At 39.6% G+C, this 21,929-nt stretch overlaps 1 protein-coding gene across 1 annotated transcript in view; it reads right to left on the bottom strand.

Annotated features, from left to right (window-relative positions):
- The window catches only part of NRDC (nardilysin convertase), an 86,418-nt gene extending 64,495 nt beyond the window's left edge, over window positions 1–21,923 (bottom strand). The window contains exons 1-3 of the mRNA XM_006149409.2: window positions 21,528–21,923; window positions 7,599–7,896; window positions 826–959 (exon numbers count right to left, since the gene is read on the bottom strand). Coding sequence (XP_006149471.1) covers window positions 826–959; window positions 7,599–7,896; window positions 21,528–21,871 — 776 coding nt within the window. The 5' untranslated portion in view covers window positions 21,872–21,923. The remainder of the gene's footprint in view (window positions 1–825; window positions 960–7,598; window positions 7,897–21,527) is intronic.
- Window positions 21,924–21,929: the final 6 nt, after the last annotated feature.

Here is a 21,929-nt window from a genome sequence, read left to right as displayed (position 1 = left end):
AAATTATTAGATTTTGGAAATATGCAGAAGTAACATACGTAGCTAGATTTTCTCTAAAGAGCTCTAAGCAGTTAAAGGTTCTGTGTTCAATAACTCAGTTATTAGATGTCAAATCTTTCAATATGTTACTTAGAAGGTTTTGTTTTCGTCAAAATAGGGAGCAAAATAACATTTTTTGGGAGGGGAGAATGGAGTAAAATAACATTTAAGAAAAACATCTAATAAAGATAATAAGTAAATGGTTAAAGATAAACTCTTTAGCTATTAAAAAACTACAAAACTAAATTTTAAAGAGGCTTTTTAGTTCTTCACATCTTATAAAAGATATATAGCAGATATTACATATCAGTATGCATTCTCCCATACTTTTAGGAAACCAAAATTTTTAACAAAATAGATGGCAAAGAGGTACACCAAACTCTGCACTTAAAATGACTGGGGTATACCATTATTATCACTGTAAGTTAAAAAACACAAAAAAGGAGAGAAAAACTGTCAATTTAAATTCTGGAAAACAGATGAATTCTTAATTTTCCAATATTGTATAAATGTCAATTTACAGGTCTAACATACCTGATCAAACATTTTCTTAATAGATATCCTCTTAGGAAAAGAGTTTTTTTAAAAAATTAGCATGTACCTGGCATAAAGTCTATTCATGTGTCAGAAAACAAAAGTATGTTTTTAAAAGAACCAAACAGCCTCATGTGATCTCTAAATCCCATTTTAAAGACTTAGGCACATAAGCTCAACTAAAACATGAGGAACAGCCACTTCTTCAAATCATTGTCTAACCTGTTCTGTGATGTTTAATAGGTGCCTAACCTGCTTTCAGCTGCAACTACCCCATAAAGATTTCTTGTCTCGACCAGCAGGGCTGAAGACATTTTTGAATAAGTTGACTTAAACCACAGTCTATCAGTCAGCTTTGACCACAGCAAAAACAGGCTCTGCGACTGCTAGAAAAGAAATTCATACTTGAGAATTTTCTACCAAGAAATTCATACTTGAGAAATTTATATGCTAGAATTGAATTAAGAAAGCCCTGAATAGATAGATCATAATTTAGTATATATCATATTTAAATTTCAATGTCGTTAATTACAGTGTCTTTCAATCAAGACAACTCTGGGGAAAGGAAAATAGAAGGAGATAAAACAATGGCTCAGAAAAGTGGTAGTTCTCAATTAGGTAGTCCCCAAAGAACTATCAATTTTTTTCTTCCTACTTCCTTTACCGGCTAATTCTCATATTTACTTTAAACAAGGCTCATATTTTCTAACTAAAAAGTAAATCATGGAACTATTCCGAAACATTCTATCAATCTTTTTTTTAATTATTAATTTAATTTTGTTTATTCATTCATTTATTTTAATTTGACCAGAGAGAAACACACAGAGAGAGAGGGAAGCTGAGAAAGCAAAGCCACCTGGTCCAAGACTTGAACCATGGTCGGCCATGTGGGAGTGTACAGTACCTTAATCACCACGTCACCTGCTGGTTCCCCTCTTAAGCCACATCTTACCTAGACTATTTTATTTCTTTTTCAGATACTGAATTCAATCAATGAAGATAAACCATTCCCCACTGTTATAATCACAGGATCTTTCCTTTCACAAGTTAGCAGTGCTTCTGAATCAAAACAATTTGACCTCCTCTTCAAACTGCTGAGGTTCTTCCAGTCAATCTAATATAATCCAGAATATTAGCTATCAATACCTTATGAGTGACTGTATCATACTAAATTTTCAATTAAAAAAAAAAAGGCAGCATCTAGGTCTTTTTTTTTGAGGGGGGTGCGGGGGGGGTGGGGGTAGGGAAGAGGTTTTTGCTATAGGGCATGTATGCTCACCAGAGAGACAGAGAGACAGAAAGTGAGAAATCACCCCCCGGGGAGACGGCCACGCCGCAATCCCTTCTCCTCCATTCTCCTCTTGGGATCTTGGGCACGCATGCACACGTGCCCACCAGGTCCGGGACGCGAACCGGTCGACTACATGGGAGTCCAGCGACATAGCCATTAAGCTAACTGCTGGTCCCCTAGGCCATTTTTTAATTGTCACTAGAATCTGACCCTTCCACTTTCTAGAAAAGGTAAACATTTAGTATTTGATTCACCTAAGCAAAATAAAAAGGGGTATTGTTTGTCAGAGGTGGTCATGACAGCTGTATAAATCTAAGGTATTTTTTGTCTCGACAATAAAATGGCTATCAAAACAAGTTGTTGTCATTGTTTTAAACTGCTTTATCAGTTAAGAGAAGATATGAGTAAGTCTAAATCAGGGGAAAAACTACTTATAGATATAAAGAAATTCTTTATAGATGGAAAGGTAAATATAGAAACTTAGAGATAAGAAATACTCAGTTTTTGTAATATAGTCAGTCTTAGAGCTAAAATGCACCTGAAAAATTGTGTAATCACATTTTACAAATGTGATAATAAATAAATTAATAAAAAGCCCTAAGATCATTCAGAAAAAGAGAGACTGAATTAGACCCAGGTTTCCTGTCAGTGTTGTCCCATTCTGTTACTTTTATACTTTCCAGGGCCGGCAGGTGGCATAATGGTTAAAGGCGCAGGATTCCCACATGGCCGACTGTGGTTTGAGTCCCAGACCTGAAGCCTTGCTTTCTCGCTTTCCCTTTCTCTCTCTTTCTCTGTCTCTGTCTTATCAAATTAAAAAATAACAACAAATGGAATTATATAAATAATTCTTTTTTAAAAAATATATACTTTCCTCCTTTCTATTATGCACTATTTGATTTTATGAGATTTATTTTAAGTTAAAAATGAATTAATTCTCATTTGTTTACAAAGGCCTTATATCAAGACTATCAAGTGACAGGGACCAGCAGTTACCGTAATGGCTATGTCGCTGGACTCCCATGTAGTCGATCACAGTTCGAGTCCCAGACCCGGTGGCTTAAACTCACACCAGGCGCGTGTGCATGCATGCCCAAGATTCCGAGAGGAGAACGGAGGAGAAGGGATTGCAGCATGGCCATCACCCCTGGGGGGTGATTTCTCACTTTCTGTCTCTTTGTCTCTCTCTGTCTTTCTGGTGAGCACACGCGCCCTATAGCAAAAACCTCTCCTCCCCCAGAAAAAAAAAATTATCAAGTGACATACAAGAGATTTTCAAAAAGTTTTTGGAAAATGAGAATTATTAAAAAACTATATGTGAATTTCAAAACTTACTTAGACCAAAATAAATACTAACTTGTTATATAACATGTCTGAAGAGGATCAAGTTTGAGGCACTAAGAAGGATAAGACAATTTAATATGAGCCCCTATCAGAGCAACATAAATTCTGCTAAAATGAAGCAAGCACAAACATCGAATTTATGGTAAAGCTTGGGTAGAAGAACAATGAATCACTGATACTTTATGAAAAGGTCACAGGGACAAGGTCCCAAAGAAAACAGCAGTCCATACATGGGTAATTGATTTTAAAAAGGGATGAGATGACATTAAAGATGATGCTCACAACAGTAAGTGATCCATCCAAGTCAATCTGTAAGGAAAAATTTAATCTTGTTCATGCCCTAATTGCAGAGAACTGATAGGCTTAATAGAAGAAATAGAGCCAAGATCACAGATACCTCAATTGGTTTAGCTCACACAATTTTGATGGAAAAATCAAAGTTAAGAGAACTTTCCACAGATGGCATAATTGTTACATCATTGGACTCCCACATAGCTGACTAGATTTAGAGTCCCGGACCTGATGGCTTAAAACTCACACCAGGCGCATGTGTGCCTAAAATCCCAAGAGGAGAATGGAGAAGGGATTGTGACATGGCCATCTTCTCAGGGGGTGATTTCTCAATTTTTGTCTCTCTGTCTCTCTAGGGAGTATATGCACCTATAGCAAAAATCTCTCTAAAAACAGAACTTTCCACTTGATGGGTACCAAAACTGTTAAACCAGGATCAACTGCAGACAAGAGAACTTTTTTTTTTTAATTCATTGCCAGAGGACATATGTGTATGAGATAGAGAGAACCCCCTCAAGGGACATGGCCATGTCAAAATCCTTTTTCCTCTATTTCTCTATCTCATTAAGATTTGGGGTACACATGCATCCAATGTGATTTTCTTAGTTTTTGCCATAGGGCGCGTGTGCTAACCAGAAAGAGAGAAAGAGAGACAATGAGAGAGAAGGTGAGAAAGGTGAGAAATCACTCCCCCACCCCGGAGAGTTGGCCACATCACAAATCTCCATTTTCCTCCTAGAACTTTGGGCACACAGGCACATGTGTGCAGCATGACTCCAAAGTTTCCAGGTCTGGGACTTGAACTGCCATCAGTAATATGGGAGTCCAGCACCTTAACTACTATGCTCCTGCTGGTCCCACACCCAACATGTTTTTTAAGCCACTGGGACCAGGATTCAAACCATGGTCAGCCATATGGAATTCAGTTTCTGATGCACAGAGCTTAACTACTACAATATGGAGAAGGACCAAGAGGAAAACTTTCAATGAAAATTTTAAATGAGTGGGATCAAGATCCTGAAGCTTTTTTTTTTTTTTTTCAAAGAATTTTAACAGGAGATAAGACATGGTTTTATCAGGGCCAGCAGGTGGGATGGTAAGGTACTGGACTCCCACATACACGACCATGGTTTGAGTCCTGGACCCAGTGGCTTAAAAATCATTCCCGGCATTTGTATATGCATGCCCAAAATCCTGAGAGGAGAATGGAAGAGAAGGGATTGCAGAGTGGCCATCCCCCCAGGGTATGATTTTTCACTTTCCCTCCCTCTGTCTCCGTCCATCAAGCACACATGTCCTATGGCAAAAACAAACAAAAAAAAAAACATGGTTTTACCACTAAGATCCAAAGCAATAACTACAAAGAGGTAGAAGTGGTCGTCAAAACAAAAACACCCTGGAAATCTTCAGCAAAGTTGCTTCTCCAACACAAGCATCCCTGCTCGCCTTTCTCATCAAACAAACGAGGCCAATTTTGTGAGGGCTTCATGAGAAATTGTTCAGCATCCACCACACAGTCATGATTTGACTTCTTCTAACTGCTTTTGTTTCTTACTCTTGAAAAAAATCTTTGAAATTTTTTACTTTTTTTTTTCAGTTTATAAAACAAAACAAAACAATTGATATAGGTATACTCCCAGGACACTCAGGCCTTTAGGGATAAACTAAATGGCTGGTATCATTATTTACTAAAGTATCTTGAATTTGATGGAGCTTATGTTGAAAAATGAAGTTTGTACTTTTTTTTTTGGAGAGGTTTTTGCTATAGGGCGTGCACACTCACCAGAAGGACAGAGAGAAACAGAGAGACAGAAAGCAAGAAATTACTCCCCAAAGGGGATGGCCATACTGCAATCCCTTCTCCTTTATTCTCCTCTCAGGATCTTGGGCACGCATGCACACACACTTGGCATGAGTTTAAGCCACCAGGTCTGGGACTCAAACCGAGGTCGATTACATGGGAGTCCAGTGACATAGCCATTATGCCAACTGCTGATCTCAAAGTTTATACTTTTTAATTTTTATCTTTTACTTACATTTTTCCACGTACTTCCTGAAATCCCCACACATATCATATATTAACTTTTTTCAGTGCTTTGATTTTCATTTCTAAAGCTTTCTAAGTTAGCCTGGGACCAACAGATGGCATAATGGTTACACTGCTGGGCTCCCACACAGCTGTCAATGGTTTGAGTCCCAGACTCAGTGACTTAAAACTCATGCCAGGTGCATGTGCATGAGTGCCCAAGATCCAGAGAGAAGAATGGAGGAGAAGGGATTGCAGTGTAGCCATCCCCCTGGAGAGTAATTTCTCACTTTCTATCTCTCTGTCTCTCTTTGTCTCTCCAACAAACGCACACACCCTATAGCAAAAAAACTCTAGAGAAAAAAAAATCACTAGCCTGGGCCAGCACATGGCATAATGGTTAAGGCAGCTCAATCCCACATAACCACTTTATAGTTCAAATCCAGGACCAGACGGCTCAAGAAACATGCCAGGTGCCATGTTTGCCGAAAATCCCAAAAGGAGGGTGAAATGAAAGAGAAGGGATTGCAGGGTGACTATCCCTCATAGGGGATGCTCGCTCACATTCTCTTTTGTCTTTTGGCAAAGATTTTTTTAAATGGGAAAAATTGGCCTACGATGCTCTTGGCATTATCTGAACAGTCGGAGGCCAAAAGCTTCTTAAAAATAAGACTCAATCCCCCCAACAACTTAGTAAAAAGAATGGTACAATCTTTAAAACACTTTTTTCCTAGGAAGAATGATTACCAAAAAGTTTATTTAAAACATAAATATAGGTGCCAGGTATTAACAAAACTAGATCCATTTTGGAGAGGTACTGGGTTTGCATCAAGGGACATTCCTGATTACCCTGGGTATATACACGTGTCCCTATTCCAGACCAGTTGAGACTGGGGGTGGTTTACAGCATGAAGACTGTTTGGGGTGTTTCTTATATGTGTGTATCTGTCTGTCTTTCTCTCTCAAAGGAAGAAAAAAACAGACAGGCATAAGGAAATACATACCCACTACTTTTACCTCACATCTTCATATCTTTGAGGGCTGACCACTTTTAAGTATTTATGTGACATCTAATTTTTAATCTTAATAATCTGTTAAGACCTCTGTATGTGGACTATACCACGTTAAATGTATTATCAATATTTAAGAAGCTAGCTTTAACAAACATTTGCTGGTCATTTCTACCACAAAGTCTCCAAAATATTATCCTTTAATACACATACTCCCTACTGCATAACGGAGACAGTCTTCAAAAGATATCAAGAAAAAAATTCTCGGGGCCACAGATGGTGTGGCAGTGAAAGCGCTGGACACCCACATGGCCAACCATGGTTTGAGTCCCAGACCTTGATGGTTTGCTTTCTCACTTTCTATCTGTCTCTTCTTGGTCAAATTTCAAAATAACAACAATAAATAAAATTAAACTAATCTTTTAAAAAATTGTATAAAAAAGGAAAAAATTTTATCAAGCCCTATTTGTCTATTCACTGACAGTTATATATTTAACTAAGCTTAATTCCTCCACTTCTACTTTAACTACTTTCAAGGTACATGAAAGACCTTTGGTGCTTTCTCATAAAAAGAGCTAAATCAAATTCAATGACCTAGATTGAAACTATCTACATGATGTCTCTTACAACTCTATGACACAGATGAAAATTCTACATTAGCCTTGTTCTTTTCTTCTCTTTTCCAGTTCCTCCAAGAATAATACATTTTCTTATTCCTCTTTCCTATATCCATAATTATTCAGATCCTCACCACCTGGTATTTCTTTTAAAAACATAAAATGTGCACAAATACACATAAATCCAAATATCCCCATTGTCTCTGAGAGATATGGTTATGATTTTCATATTCTTGTTTTCCTTATATTCCATTATTTTCTATAATAAGTATTTATTACTTTTATAATCAGAGCAGAACATTTTCAAAATATAATCCTTACAGAGAATAAATAGACTTTTACTGAAATCAAAAAATTCCTTTTTGCCACTAAGGAATAAAGTATGAGTTTAGGGGTTATTCCAAAGAATTGCCAAATTAGAAAAAGATAATAGACAAGACTCACACCTGTTTCTCAGTGGTTTTCTTTCTAGCTTCTGCCCTCTCTTCTAATTCTTCCAATTCATTATCCTCAGTATCAAGATCATCATCATCATGTTCATCATCATCAAACTCATCTTCATCATCAAAACCCTCTTCATCATCATCTTCTATTTCTGCTCCAGAATCTTCATCATCATCATCTTCCTCTTCTTCCTCTTCCTCCTCCTCCTCTTCATCATCTGTTGCACTTCCCGTTTTACCTTCCATATTACTTAGGTCTGAAATCAAAAGTGCCTGTAAGCCATTCCGTAATTTGATGTATCTGGGAAAAAAAATCACAAATCATTTTGATTCAGCTGTTAATTACATTACACCAACACAAGTGATCACCTTAATAGACTTAAAGGAAAAATATCCAAGTATAACTAACACTATAAACTAATAAAATTGATTGTTCTGGGAAGGGAACCTCAAAAGCTGATCAGTTTCTGAACAGCTAGAGAGAAACAAAGAGAAAGATACTATACTATATATACGATATTGCATTTTCTGAATTTTGAACTATATATTTACCTATTTGAAAAAACACATTTTAAAGGTAGGCATATGCAGACAGGCCCTGTAGAATAATGGTTAAAGGAAGTCGGATTCCAGATAGCTGACCACCATTTGAGTTCTGGACTAACTTAAAAAAAACACCCCAGGTTCATGTGCTGCTTTAAAGGACTGAAGAAATGGTTAAATCTCTGAGAAAACTAAATCCCATAGTCTGGTAGCCCTGTTAAAACATGATTCTTATTTAATAAACTACTATGACAGTTTGATGACTCGGCGTCTACTTCAGACTGCTCCTGTTTATACAAATTCTTTCATGTGCTTATTCAATAAGCATTTATTTAACACCCGTTACATAGACACCATGCTATGTTAACAATGAAAAAATAAAAATCACAGTCCTCATAACCAGGCACTCACTATCCAGTAATGAGATAATCAAACCAGTATGATGTAGATTGTCAGAGGCAAATAATGTCAGAAAAAAGAAAGTAGTCAGGGAAGGCTTCTGAGGCAAGGTACATTTAGGTCAAGCCTTGAAGATGAAAAAAGTCCACCAAGCAGAAACTGGCAAGAAGAATAACATGCAAAGAAAGACAAGGAAGAGAGTTCCTGGGCCAAGACAGAAGACTGAACACAGATTTATCTCCTTTCGTACCAGAAGTCACATTAAATTTTAGATAAAAACATTTATGTTTCTTAACATAATGGTTAAAGCAGAGGGATCCCACATGGCCAATTGCTCGGTTTCAGTCTCAGATGGCAGCAGCTTGAGAAACACGCCAGGCATGTGTACGTGATGCTCAGAACAATGCAGAAGAAGGAATTACAAGATGCTTTCTCACTCCCTCCCTGCTCCGACAAACACACACACCCTCTGGCAAAATTTTTTAAGAAGAAAAAATATTTGGGGACCAGCAAGTGGCATAATGATTACATTGCTGGACTCCCACATAATCAACCGCATGTCGAACCACACCCATCCGGCGCATATGCGTGTATCCCCCAGATCCTGAGAGGAGAATGGAGAAGGGATTGTGGTGTTGCCATGGGGGGTGGGGGGAGGATGATTTCTCGCTTTCTGTCTTTCACTTTCTCTCTGTCTCTGGTGAGCACATACCCTATGGAAAAAATCTCTTTAAAAATTTGTGTTTTTTGTTTTGCTTTTGTTTGCAAATAAAATCATGAAAGATTAAAAATAGAAAAAGATGCTATTAGATCACACATTTTTAGAAATTATTATAAAATCAATGGAAAAAACTGCAAAGAAAACCACAGACCTATATACACGTGCTAAGACACTAGTTCTTTCCAAGAAAGGCTGGAAATACCCTGGGCTCCAGACTGATTAAGTAAAAAGAACAGGGAGAGTCTCAGGACAATAACCTCAATTATCAATTAAACTGGAAACAAATATCTAGTGACAGAAGAATGAAAAAACTATAGAATATTCACATAATAACTTTTTCACACAATGGATTACTATAAAACAGGGAACAATTAAGCAACAAGCTACAAAAAATTTTTATTTGTGTTTTTTTTCCTTTGGCATAGGACATAAGTGCTCGCTAAGAGAGAATGGAGAAATAGGCACAGGCTGGACATGTGGCTGCCCAAAATCCCAATGGGAAGGAGAAACAGAGGAGGACTTGCAGCGTAACTATGCCCCACAGTGGGAGCTTTCTCATCTTCTCTATTTCCGTCTCTCTCTGGCAAACACACATGCCCTCTGGCAAATTTAAAACAAAATAACAACAACAACAAAAACAGAGAGTGAAATGCTCGCTTCAAAATGGCTATGTCACAATCTTTTTCTCTATTTCTTCTTCACATCACAATTCTGAGGACCCACATGCCCAGTGCTTTAAAAGTTGCTGGGGCTGGGATTTGAAATGCTGTCAGCCATGTCAGATCTGGTTAAGGCACCTCACTACAGGGCCAGTCCTAAAACTGGTTCATCTTAATAACGTAATAATGAGTTGGGACCAGCAGTTAGTGTAATGGCTATGTTGCTGGACTCCCATGTAGCCGACCGTGGTTCGAGTCCCGGACCCGGTGGCTTAAACTTAGGCTGGGCACATGTGCGTGCGTGCCCAAGATCCTGAGAGGAGAATGGAGGAGAAGGGATTGCGGCGTGGCCATCCCCCCTGGGGGGTGATTTCTTGCTTTCTATCCCTCTGTCTCTGTCTGTCTGGCGAGCGCACGTGCCCTATAGCAAAAATATCTCCCAAAAAAATAAATAAATAAGGTAATAATGAGTGAAGGGGCCAGCAGATGACATAGTGGTTAAGGCGCTGGACTCCCACATGGCCAATCATGGTTAAAGTCCTGGACCCAGAGGCCTGAAGCTCGTGCTAGAAGCATGTGCATGCCCAAGATCCCAGGAGGAGAATAGAGAAGGGATTATAGGGGACCAGCAGTTGGCGTAATGCCTATGTCACTGGACTCCCATGTAGTCAACCACAGTTTGAGTCCTGGACCCAGTGGCTTAAACTCACGCTGGACTCTTGTGCGTGCATGCCCAGGATCCCGAGAATGGAGGTGAAGGGATTGCAGCATGACCATCCGCCCCGGGGCGTGATTTCTTCCTTTCTGTCTCTGTCTGTCTGGCGAGTGCACTCGTCCTATAGCGAAAATCTCTTAAAAAAAAAAAAAAAAAAAAAAAAGAGCTCAAGCGGCCAAGAGCAATAAAGAAGCATTGCCAACCTTCGAACCCTTTAGAGACAACTTCACAGTCACACATGGTGCACCTCAGGAGGCTTCCTTTCCTTCTCCAGTCTCTCGCTCATCTCACTGTCTCTGTCTCTCGGGCAAGTGCATGTGTCCAACAGTAAAAATCTCTCTATAAAATATAAGTTTGAAAAAAAGCAAGTCATAGACAACTACATAGGGTATGTATACCATTCATATAAAGCCAAAAAAAAAAAAAAAACCCAGAAAAGTTGTATATTTTAAAGTATACATTTATATGTGATTTGAGTCCCAGACCCAGTGGCTTAAAACTCATACCAGCACATGTGCATATGTACCCAAGATCCCAAGAGAAAAATGGAGAAGGGACTGCGGTGTGGTCATCCCCCCTGGTTGGTGATTTCTCGCTTTCTGTCTCTCTGGTGAAAACACATGCCCTACAGAAAAAAAACCTCTCTCTCTAAAAGAAAGAAAAAATGCAAGGCTTTCAAAATAATCATATATATTCCACAAGTCTGAAAACTTTATCAACTCCATGGCTATTAATACTTCCTTAGTCCATGCTGTCATCATATCTAGTTTCCTTAACATTTCTTTTTTTTTTTTCTTTTTATTCATGGCAGAGTAGGTGCACATACATGTAGGGGAGGGAGATGAAAAATATATTTATATGAGCACCCTTGATAGGTGTCTGGTCATGATGCAGTCCCCTTCCTCCAGTTCTCTAGTCCTCCAGTCCATCAGATCTAGTCACTCACATGCATACCCAGTATGTTTTAGGCTGACTAAGTCAAGTATTTTTTTTTTTTAATAGACCACAGATTAGTTTATTTTTAACACCCAGCATGCCATGAATTCATAGGGAATAGGTTCCAGAAGCTCAGGCTCCTTTCCATTGGTTCTCACAAAGTGTGCTTCTCTGGGTGAAGCAGGCTGGCGCTTTAGTTGAACCCAGGTACCTTTCTCTTTGGCTTCTTTCTTTTTCTGGTCATTTTCCTTCATATGTTTTAGGAAGCTGTCTCTGCTCTTAGAATGCTTCATACGCACATTGATTCTGTTGGCAAGAATCTTGCTCTTAACTTGTTTGTTCACAACACTGCCAACAGCATGCTGGGTAACACTGTAGACTCTTCCAGTTTTGCCATGGTAACATTTGTGGGGCATTCCTTTTTGAACAGTACCCATTCCCTTAATGTCTACAATATCACCTTTCTTGTAGATTCGCAGATATGTTGCCAAAGGAACAACTCCATGTTTTCTAAAAGGTCTATAGAACATATATCGGGTGCCTCTCATCTTTCCCTTTGTGTTAATCACTGGAAGATGGTGGTTCCGGCCAAAAGGACTACTAAGCCAAGTATTTGAACCACTCTCACCATGTGGGATCCTGCTTCTCTTGAGCAGTGCATTATCATTGTGCATGAACTCCCCCACCCCATTTCCATTCTAACCTCATGCTCAGACTTACCTACCCCTATCCAATGCACATACCTCAAGAGAGATAGAAAGCGAGAAATCACCCCCCCCGGGGGGTGGGGGGAGATGGCCACACCGCAATCTCTTCTCCTCCATTCTTCTCTCGGGATCTTGGGCACGAACGCACACACACCCAACGTGAGTTTAAGCCACCAGGTCTGGGACTCGAACCACGGTCGACTACATGAGAGTTCAGCGACAGCCATTACACTAACTGCTGGTCCCTCAAGTGTTTCCTTAACAACCTACATAAAGATTAATCCTGTGTTGGGACCAGCAGTTAGCATAATGGCTATGTCGCTGGACTACCACGTAGTCGACCGCTGTTCGAGTCCCGGACTTGGTGTCAGGCGCATGTGCGTGTGTGCCCAAGATCCCGAGAGGAGAATGGAGGAGAAGGGATTGCGGCGTGGCCATCCTCCCTGCGGGGCACGGGGTGATTTCTCACTTTCTGTCTCTCTGTCTCTGTCTGTCTGGCAAGCTTACGCATCCTATAGCAAAAACCTCTCCAAAAAAAAAAAAAAAAAAGATTAGTCCTGTGATCCACTGAACTGCATTTCCCCCAAAATTTGTATGCACACAATATCTTGGAATGTGGCTATATTTAGACATAGGACTTTTAGAGGTGCTTAAGTTAAAATGAGGCCCTTAGGATTAAGAGACTCTATTTTCTAGTCTGACTGGTTTCCTTACAAAAGGAAAAAAATCTGGGGACCAGCAGTTAGCGTAATGGCTATGTCGCTCGACTCCCATGTAGTCGATCATGATTCACATCCCGGACCCGGTGGCTTAAAACCATGTGTTATTACTACTTGTGTAATTTGTATTTTTTCTTCTGTAACCTTTTTATTCATACCCATTTTCTCTAAAAATCAAGTAACTGCTTCTTAAAACTAGACAGAATAAAATATAATCTTAAGAAATTTCTGACAAAATATCCTCAAAAGTTCTATGAAAATATCTGGCATGCAAGCATTCATACATTTATACATTCTACAAATACTAATTAAGCACCTACAATGTGTCTGTCACTGAGGGAATAAAGCAGACATGATCTCTTTACTCATGAATTTTTAGCCTAACAAACATTTGTTGAGTTAATAAGGGAAAAACAAAAAGAAAAGTGAAGGGGGAACACATCAATTAGACTTCTTTTTTTGTGTCAGTGAACACCATGCAAGACGCAATTATAACTGCTTCTTAAACCAGTCTTGCCACATTCTATCAATCTAAATCCTACTTTCAGATTAATCTTCTTAAAACACTCTTATGTCATCTCAAGAACCCTCAAATTCCCAGCATTTATTAAGTATACTTCACTCATTTCTCTACCTTAGCTATTTCAAACTACCACTCAAAGCTTCCCCTATACTCCCCACTAGCTCAATTTCTTAGAGGTCCACTTAAGTACACTTCAATGTCAAATGTACAGAAAGAGGGAAGTCACCCTTTAAACTCCTCATTGACTGCATACATACTTATAATACCTTCAACTTTTTTATAGGTTTATTTATTTCTTCCACAAGCAAGAGACAGAGACAGCCCCCCAAGTGGGGTCTTGACACCACAACCCACTCACAGCCTTCAGCCAACCTTGGATCATGATTGAGCATGTGCCTGGCACACTCGGGGAGGTACCCAGACTTGAACCAAAAATCTTTCTATGCAGGACTGCCTTGCAGAACACTCCATGTTTTTACCACTCTGCTACCATCTCCTGTCTTCTTCCACCTTTTAGTGAAGAAATCTTGTTCCTTCAAAACCAATCCCTGCAAGACTATTCTTGATCCTGTCACCTTACACTAAGGGCCATTATGTCTTAAATTTTCAACCTCTCCTTTTGGGTTCTTCTTTTCTCAAGCAATAAACATACCCACATCTCATCCATCTAAAAACAAAACAAAACAAAACTTGACACCATATACTGCTTTATCCTAAAACAGGTTTCTCTCATCCTTTCACCTTTAAAACCAAATTCTTGAAAAATGTCAACCTCACAATCTAAAATTTCTCACTTTCCATTTATTCCTTACCTCACTCCAACCCACCTTCTGCCTCTATTCCATTCCTTTGAAACTTTCACCAGGAATAAGAGCCCCCTAAAGATGTTTTTTGTTTGTTTGTTTGTTTTGTTTGTTTGTTTTTAACTTACTTTCCCTTTCTCCAGTCAGCACACTGGCCCTCTGGCAAATTTTTTAGAAAACCTTTCTTCTCCACTGATTCATCACTAAAAAAAAAAGAAGGTGGCCACTATCATGTAGTTTTAATCCTGCTTCCTGACTGTTCCTTTCCCATTTTAATTGTCTATGGTTTTGCTTCTGTGTGCTTAGCCTTAGAGATTAGTTAACTAGCTCAAGGTCACATAACTAGTAGATAGAAAACTAGATACACAAATGACGAAAAATGTGACACTTTATACATATCTCCATCTAGTACTTACTATATTCAATCCCTTTAAGTTTGTGTCTGCTCCCTCACTCTACCACTGTAGATCATAAACACCCTGAAGTCAAAAGAGAGTTTACCATCATTACTCAGTTCTTCAAAAACAGAGAGCTTTTTAATCCTGGCTATTTCTTAAAACAAAACAAAACAGAGCAAAACAAAAACTCTAAAAAATAAAAATAAAAAAACACATACTAGTTAGAAACAAAATGTTCTATTTTTACCAGCCCACTAGCCCAATTTAGGGTGGAGGGGACACACTATGCCACTATTTTAAAGAAATCACTCTGGAGAACCAGCAGTTAGCGTAATGGCTATGTCACTGGACTCCCATGTAGTTGATTGCGGTTCGCGTCCCGGACCCGGTGGCTTAAAACACACCGGGTGCGTGTGCGTGTGTGCCCAGGATCCTGAGAGGAGAATGGAGGAGAAGGGATTGCGGTGTGACCATCCCCAATGGGGGGTGATTTCTCGCTTTCTGTCTCTATGTCTCTCTCTGTCTGGCAAGCGCACGTGCCCTATAGCGAAAAAACCCTCTCCAAAAAAAAATAGAAAAAAAAAAAAAAAAAGAAATCACTCTGAAGAATGGTGAAAGACAAAAAATAGGTTTACTACAGTCATGCTAGTATTTAGAAGATTTACTGTACTTCAAAAGCACTCATTTTGGGGCCAGCCTATGGTTTGGTGGTTAAGGTGGTTGGATCCCACATGGCAAGCTGCACAGTTTGATTCCTGGACCTGGCAGCTAGAAAAATACTCCAGGTACATCTTCTAGTGTCCCCAAACTCCCAAGAGGAGAATGAAGAAGGGACTGTAGAATGGCCGTTCCCCCTGGGGGGTGATTTCTGATTTTTCTGTCTCTCTCAGGTGAACACATACACCCTATGGCAAAAACAGAAATAGAGAGACAAGCAGAAGGCATAATGGTTACATTGTTAGATTCCCACATAGTTGATCATGGTTCAAGTCACGGACCCAGCAGCTTAATTCATGTCAGGCACCTGTGCATGTGTGCCCAAAAATCCCAAGCGGAGGTAGTTAAGGTGCTAGACTCCCACATGGCAACTGTGATTCGAGTCCTGGACCTGGTGGCTTGCTTTCTCACTTTCTCTTTCTCTCACTCTGTTCCTCTCTGGTCAAATTTTTAAAGTTAAATAAAATAATTCTTTTAAAAAAAATCCCAAAAGGAGATGGGATTGCATCATGGCCATCCCCCCAGGAGATATCTATCTCTCTCTCTAACTTTTCCATGAGCAAAAGCAGCCTACAGTTAGGAAAAAAACAAACAAAAATTCTTTAAAAAAAGCACTAATTTAGCTAAATAAGCTCAAATCTTTTTGTTCGAGAAGTATTTTTTTTATTTATTTATTTATTTATTTATATTTGACCAGAGAGAGAGATGGAAAGCGAGAAAGCAAGCCTCCAAGTCTGGGACTCGAACTCCCACTCACAGTGGGAGTCCAGTGCCCCAACCATCACACCACCTGCCAGTCCCAATAAGCTTGAATCTTTGCTTCCACTTTTCAAGACTATAAAGGAATAAAAGAAATAAAGATTTGGAGTCAATGATCAGACTTGAATTGGAAGTTGTAAAACTCCTAGAATTTAGGAGCTGCAGGTGGCGTGGCAGTTTTGGGCTCTGGACTCCGATGTCGCCAACTCCAGTTCAAGTCCCAGACCTAGCAGCTTGCTTTCTCACTTTCCCTCTCTCGGTCTCTTTTTTACTCTGTTCCTCTCTGGTCAAATTAAAAAAAAAAAAAAATCAAGAAGTAAATAAATAAATAGTTAAATAAAAAATTTTTAAAACTTCTAGAATTTATATCAATATAAATACTTAAAAATTTCTTTTATAGCTCTGAGATTTTATAATCACATTAGTTATGCATACACAAGAAATAAAATTGCTGTTTCACTTACTTAATAAAACATTACTATTGTAGTGGTTTAGATGAAAAGATTAGCAAGGAAATCATGGAACATCTTTCCACATTAAGATATAAACCTTTTTTCTTCCCATCCAATACAAAAGAAAATGTTTGCTTGTTTTCTAATATATAGCTCCCTTCTGATACCTTAGATTTGCCTAAGGTTTCTGCTCAGAAGTGAATCACTATACTACTAAACGATTTAGGAAACCAACAGATGTTAATATTTTCAACAGTTATTCTGTTCACTAAAACTGTAATCCTTCTGTTCAACAGCATACAATAGTAAACAACCTAAGTGTTCAGAAATAACCAATACCATATTCAACATGCATCCATTATTTTCTATAGTATATTGACAATACTATAGAAAAGTCTAACCAAAATTTAAATTAAGAAGGGCTTGTCCTTCAGAAGTCTTTTATTCTCCTTTCCCCCCACAGAAATACAGATCTTTTTATAAGCAAATTAAAAATGAAAAATGTTTTATACTTAAGTCAATCCAAACATCCTAATGCTAAGTGTTAAAACAGTGTACTACTTAAAATGCACCACTACTAGTCTTGTCCATATAAAATGTCCACTCTACACTAACAAAGATTTGAGTACACAGCTCCCAACCTGCAGTCCCTTAATTCTTCCAGAGTAAGGGAATCAACATTTACCAGTCACTTATGCAGATCCCTAAAAAAGTATAATAGTTGTTCTGGAAGTACGCTCAACATTTTAAAAAGTGAAGTACAAGTTACATAGATATAGAGAAGTAAAATTCCAAAGCATATCCTTAAAAATGGTGACTAGTGGGGCCAGCAGGTGGCATGGAAGTTAAGGTACTGGACTCCCACAAGGCCAACTACAGTTGGAGTCCTGGATCTGGCCGCTTGCATCTTACTTTCTTTCTTTCTCTTTCTCTCTTTCTCTCTCTCTCTCCCTCCCTCCCTCCCTCTCTCTCTGGTGAACACATGTGCCCTATAGCAAAAACTGTAATAATAATAAATAAATAAAATTAAATACATAATTCTAAGAAAATGGAGACTGGTAACTCTTTCAAGGCATTATGACGCATTACTCCTTTAAGCAGATACTCTTCTGGTACTTATGTGCACATTCAAGACATATAATTATAATGTGATGGCTCAGTAATGAATCATGCATAGTCCTAGTGAAATACAATGGAGAGAGGAATTAGTTCTGCTGGAAAGGCTTCACAGAGCTAATATCTGAGAAAATTCTGGAAGGAAACTCTCTGAGACAGATGTCTCACATATTTGCTTCTGGTTACTAAAATTCACAGAATTTTGTATTACTTTTTAAATTTTTTTTAATCTTTATTTTTTGCTATAGGGCACATATGCTGGTTGGAGAGAAGCAGAGGGAAAGTGAGAAATCACTCCCCAGGGGATATGGTCGTCATCCAATCCCCTCTCCTCCACTTTCCTCTTTATTTTGGGCTCGCACACGCAACCAGTGTGATTCCCAAGCCGCCCTCAAACCACTCAGTCAGCCACGTGGGATCCAGCTGCCTTAACCTCCACACCATCTGTTGGCCCCAAATTTTGTACAAGTTTTAAAGATCATCTTGTCCTGAGATTTCGTCACCTTTAAATATTGCTGTTCTAATCAATTCCTTTTGATTTAAAATAGAGAGTGATAAGGATGACTTGACAAAGACAATCTAAAGAAAAAAGTAATGATTTATTCAAAGCATACCTCTTTTTTGTTTGTTTTGGAGAGGTTTTTGCTATAGGGCGTGTGCACTGGCCAGACAGAGACAGAGAGACAGAAAGGGAGAAATCACCCCCCAGGGGGGATAGCCACACCACAATCCCTTTTCCTCCATTCTCCTCTCGGGATCTTGGGCATGCACGCACACGCACCCAGCGTGAGTTTTAAGCCACCAAGTCCGGGACGCAAACCGCGGTCGACTACATGGGCGTCCAGTGACATAGCCATTATGCTAACTGCTGGTCCCAAAGCATATCTCTTCCTAAAAAACTATTTTATTTATATTGTTTTTTACTGTTATTATTAATTTGACTAGAGATAGACAAAGAGAGAGAGAATGTAAGAAAGCAAGCCACCAGGTTCAGGACTCGAACCATGATCAGCTATGTGGAAGTCCAGTGCCTTAACCACCACACCACTTGCCAGCCCCCAAAGCACACCTCTTAATCATTTCCTCTTCCCTAACTTTCTCCTCAGATGGAATTTACCATTTCTTTCTTTATTCCTTGATATACCTAGTATATACTTCCATTATGGCTTCTATAAAACTTCAGAATCCTGCGTTTTTTTAAAAAATGTTCTATGTACTTCTACTGTAAGCTCCCTGAAAACAAGGATTGTCTAAATAACCACTGAATGACAGTCTTCAAAAAGTGCATGGACAATTCATATTGTGAAGAAATTCTGGATCATTCAATATTTTTGCACCAAAATAAAATCATATTTTAATTCCATTTCCCCACAAACTTTTTGAAGTACCCTCATGTCACTCAGAATAAATGTTATTTATTACACTGTATCAATCAAATTTCTGAAAAGATTTAAGCTAGCTCAGCACATGACACATAGTAAAAAGTAAAGTGTAATTAAGTAACAAATGAATCTGCTGAAAAGGAGGTCACTAAATGAAACACTGTATCTAATACAGTTAGAACAGTATCTGATACAGTGTGTATTCCATGAATATTATCTATTATAGCCATACAGCCCAGGTAGATAAAAGCCCATTATTGAACATTTAATCTAGAAGGCAAAATCTAAGCACCTTTTGTCAAGTTTTCAACTTGCTCATTTACATATTACCACTACAACCACAACTTTGGTAAGGAAAAAAGAGAAAATTTAGCCTACCTATAAAGATTTCTTCACCTGGAAGCCCAGAAAAAAACAAAAAAAAAATACAGAGAGGGACCAGCAGATGGCGTAATGGCTATGTCGCTGGAGTCCCACATAATCGACTGTGGTGCAAGTGCTGGGCCCGGTGACCTAAACTCATGCCAGGCGTCCAAGATCCCAAGAGGAGAATGGAGGAGAAGGCATTGCGGTGTGGCCATCACTCCTGAAGGGTGATTTCTCGCTTTCTGTCTTTCGGGTGAGCGCCCGTGCCCTATAGCAAAAACCTCTTCAAAAATAAATAAATAAATAAATAACAGAGAGCTGTGTACTGTTAATCTCTAGATTTAGAGAGAAATTAGGCTAGTCTTTAACTTGAAAATAAGTCACTTCTTTCCAGACTTCAGCTTCAGTCATCTACCAAATGTAATAGATGTCAGTTGAATAGGAAAGGTATCGGACCAGCAGTTGGTGCAATAGCTATGTCGCTGGGCTCCCACGTAGATTACCACAGTTCAAGTCCTGGACCTGGTGGCTTAAATTCATGCTGGGCACGTGTGCATGCATGCCCAAGATCCTGAGAGGAGAATGGAGAAGGGATTGCGGTGTGGCCATTCTCCCTGGGGCATGATTTTTTGCTTTCTGTCTCTCTCTGTCTTTCTGGAGAGCACACATGCCTTATAGCAAAAACCTCTCCAAAAAAATTTTAAAAAAAAAGAGAGAGAGAGAATAGGAGTTATCTCTGAGCTTCTTTCCTAATATTACACTGTAGGGGCTTATAACAAATTTAGACCTAGAATCCTCTATCAACTTCCAACTCAACAAGAGTAAGAATCTTTTTACAAAAACTAGCTAATGGTCAGGGGTCAGCAGGCGGCATGGTGGTTAAGGGCACTGGACTTCCACATGGCTGACCGTGGTTCGAGTTCCAGACCTGATGGCTTTCTCGCCTTCTTTCTTTTGCTCTAGCTCTGTCCCTCTCTGATCAAATTAAAGTAAATAAATAAAGTAAAATAAAATAATTTTTAAAAAAAAAACTAGCAAATGGTGTATTGGATTTGGTGTCAAGATAGCCAGTTTTCATATCAGTTCTATTATTATTTAGCTCTGTAATTCTGAGCAAGAAGCAGACTCTCTGGGTCTCAATTTCCTCAACCTCTAAAGCAAAATATGAACTCTATTTAAATACACCCCAGTCGGTCCAGAAGGTGGAGGAGAGGTTAAGGTACTCAGATCCCGCATGTCTGATTGCACTGCAGAGTACTCTCCCAGCCACCTGAAAATAAATTGAATAAAATATAGTCATGATATTCTACAAAATAAGCTGCCCATTGAAGGAAATATTCAGGTGAGGACTAAGTCACCAATTACTGGAGATGTCTTCAGTTTCCTTGCACAAAGCAAAAGCAGAGAGTTGCAGGATTAGAAGAAACTTTACAAATCTTCAGCAACTCACCCAAGTGAAACCCAAGGGCTCTCTAGTATATTCTTGGAAGAGGTCACCCAAACCTTCCAGTAATGGAGAACTAACTACCCTTGGAACAAGCCACTTCGTCCTTAGGGTAACTTTCATGCATAGTTCTTTTACTCAAGTCACATCATCCTCTCGTAACTTTCACCCACTAGTTCTACCTTTTACTGTAAAGAATCCTCAAATATCTTAAAAAATTAAAATCCCCGTTACCATCAACTTTTTCTCCTAACATAACAGCACGACTCCTCACCAACCAGCCTGCCTTCCTCGGAAATATCTCCATTCTCGCTTTAGCGAATACCCAAACTGTTCCAATAGTTCTTCCCATGCTGACATCCTGATACCTTGTGGCACCCAAGATTTCTCCCTTGCCCACCTGACACCACATGAAAGCCCCTAATTACCCTTACCACTTCCACCCAATGCGGTGGAAGAATCTGCGGTGGGAAGTTGCACTGCTGCTCTTCGGGAAATACCGGGACCAGTGACGGCGGCACCAACAGAAGCCCGCACCCAGTTCTCCTCCCCATTTCAAGCCTCCTCCCTCACCGGTATTGCTTAGGGTCGCTGGGAGACTTGACGATCTCAGGATCTCCGGCATTACTGAGAGACCCCCTTCGTCCCTCCTCCTCACATTCGTCTGCTCCTAGACGGGCAACACGACCGCTCTCGCCCAGATCCTGTCCACTGGGCTGTAGGTCAGGGCAGCTGCAGGAAGACTTCGCCTTGTTCCTTCCAGGCATGGTTAGAGTAGGAAAAGGTCTGGCAGAGGCAGAGTCTTCACACCGACCCCGCGCTCCGATTCTCCACAGCAACGCGAGCTCCCGCCCGGCCTCACACCACAACTTCCTCCGGGTGGCACAGACTGCAGCAGCCGTAACTCTCCTCAGCATTCACCACCAAGCCGGAGCGATGGACATCCCGCTCCCCAGGGACCACCTCCCCCTCCTA

The sequence above is a fragment of the Tupaia chinensis genome, unplaced genomic scaffold (assembly GCF_000334495.1).
Source record: "Tupaia chinensis unplaced genomic scaffold, TupChi_1.0 Scaffold000259_1, whole genome shotgun sequence".
Classification (NCBI taxonomy): Eukaryota; Metazoa; Chordata; class Mammalia; order Scandentia; family Tupaiidae; genus Tupaia; species Tupaia belangeri.
Note: the sequence above shows the minus strand (reverse complement) of the source record. Positions and strands in the feature narration are given on the sequence as shown.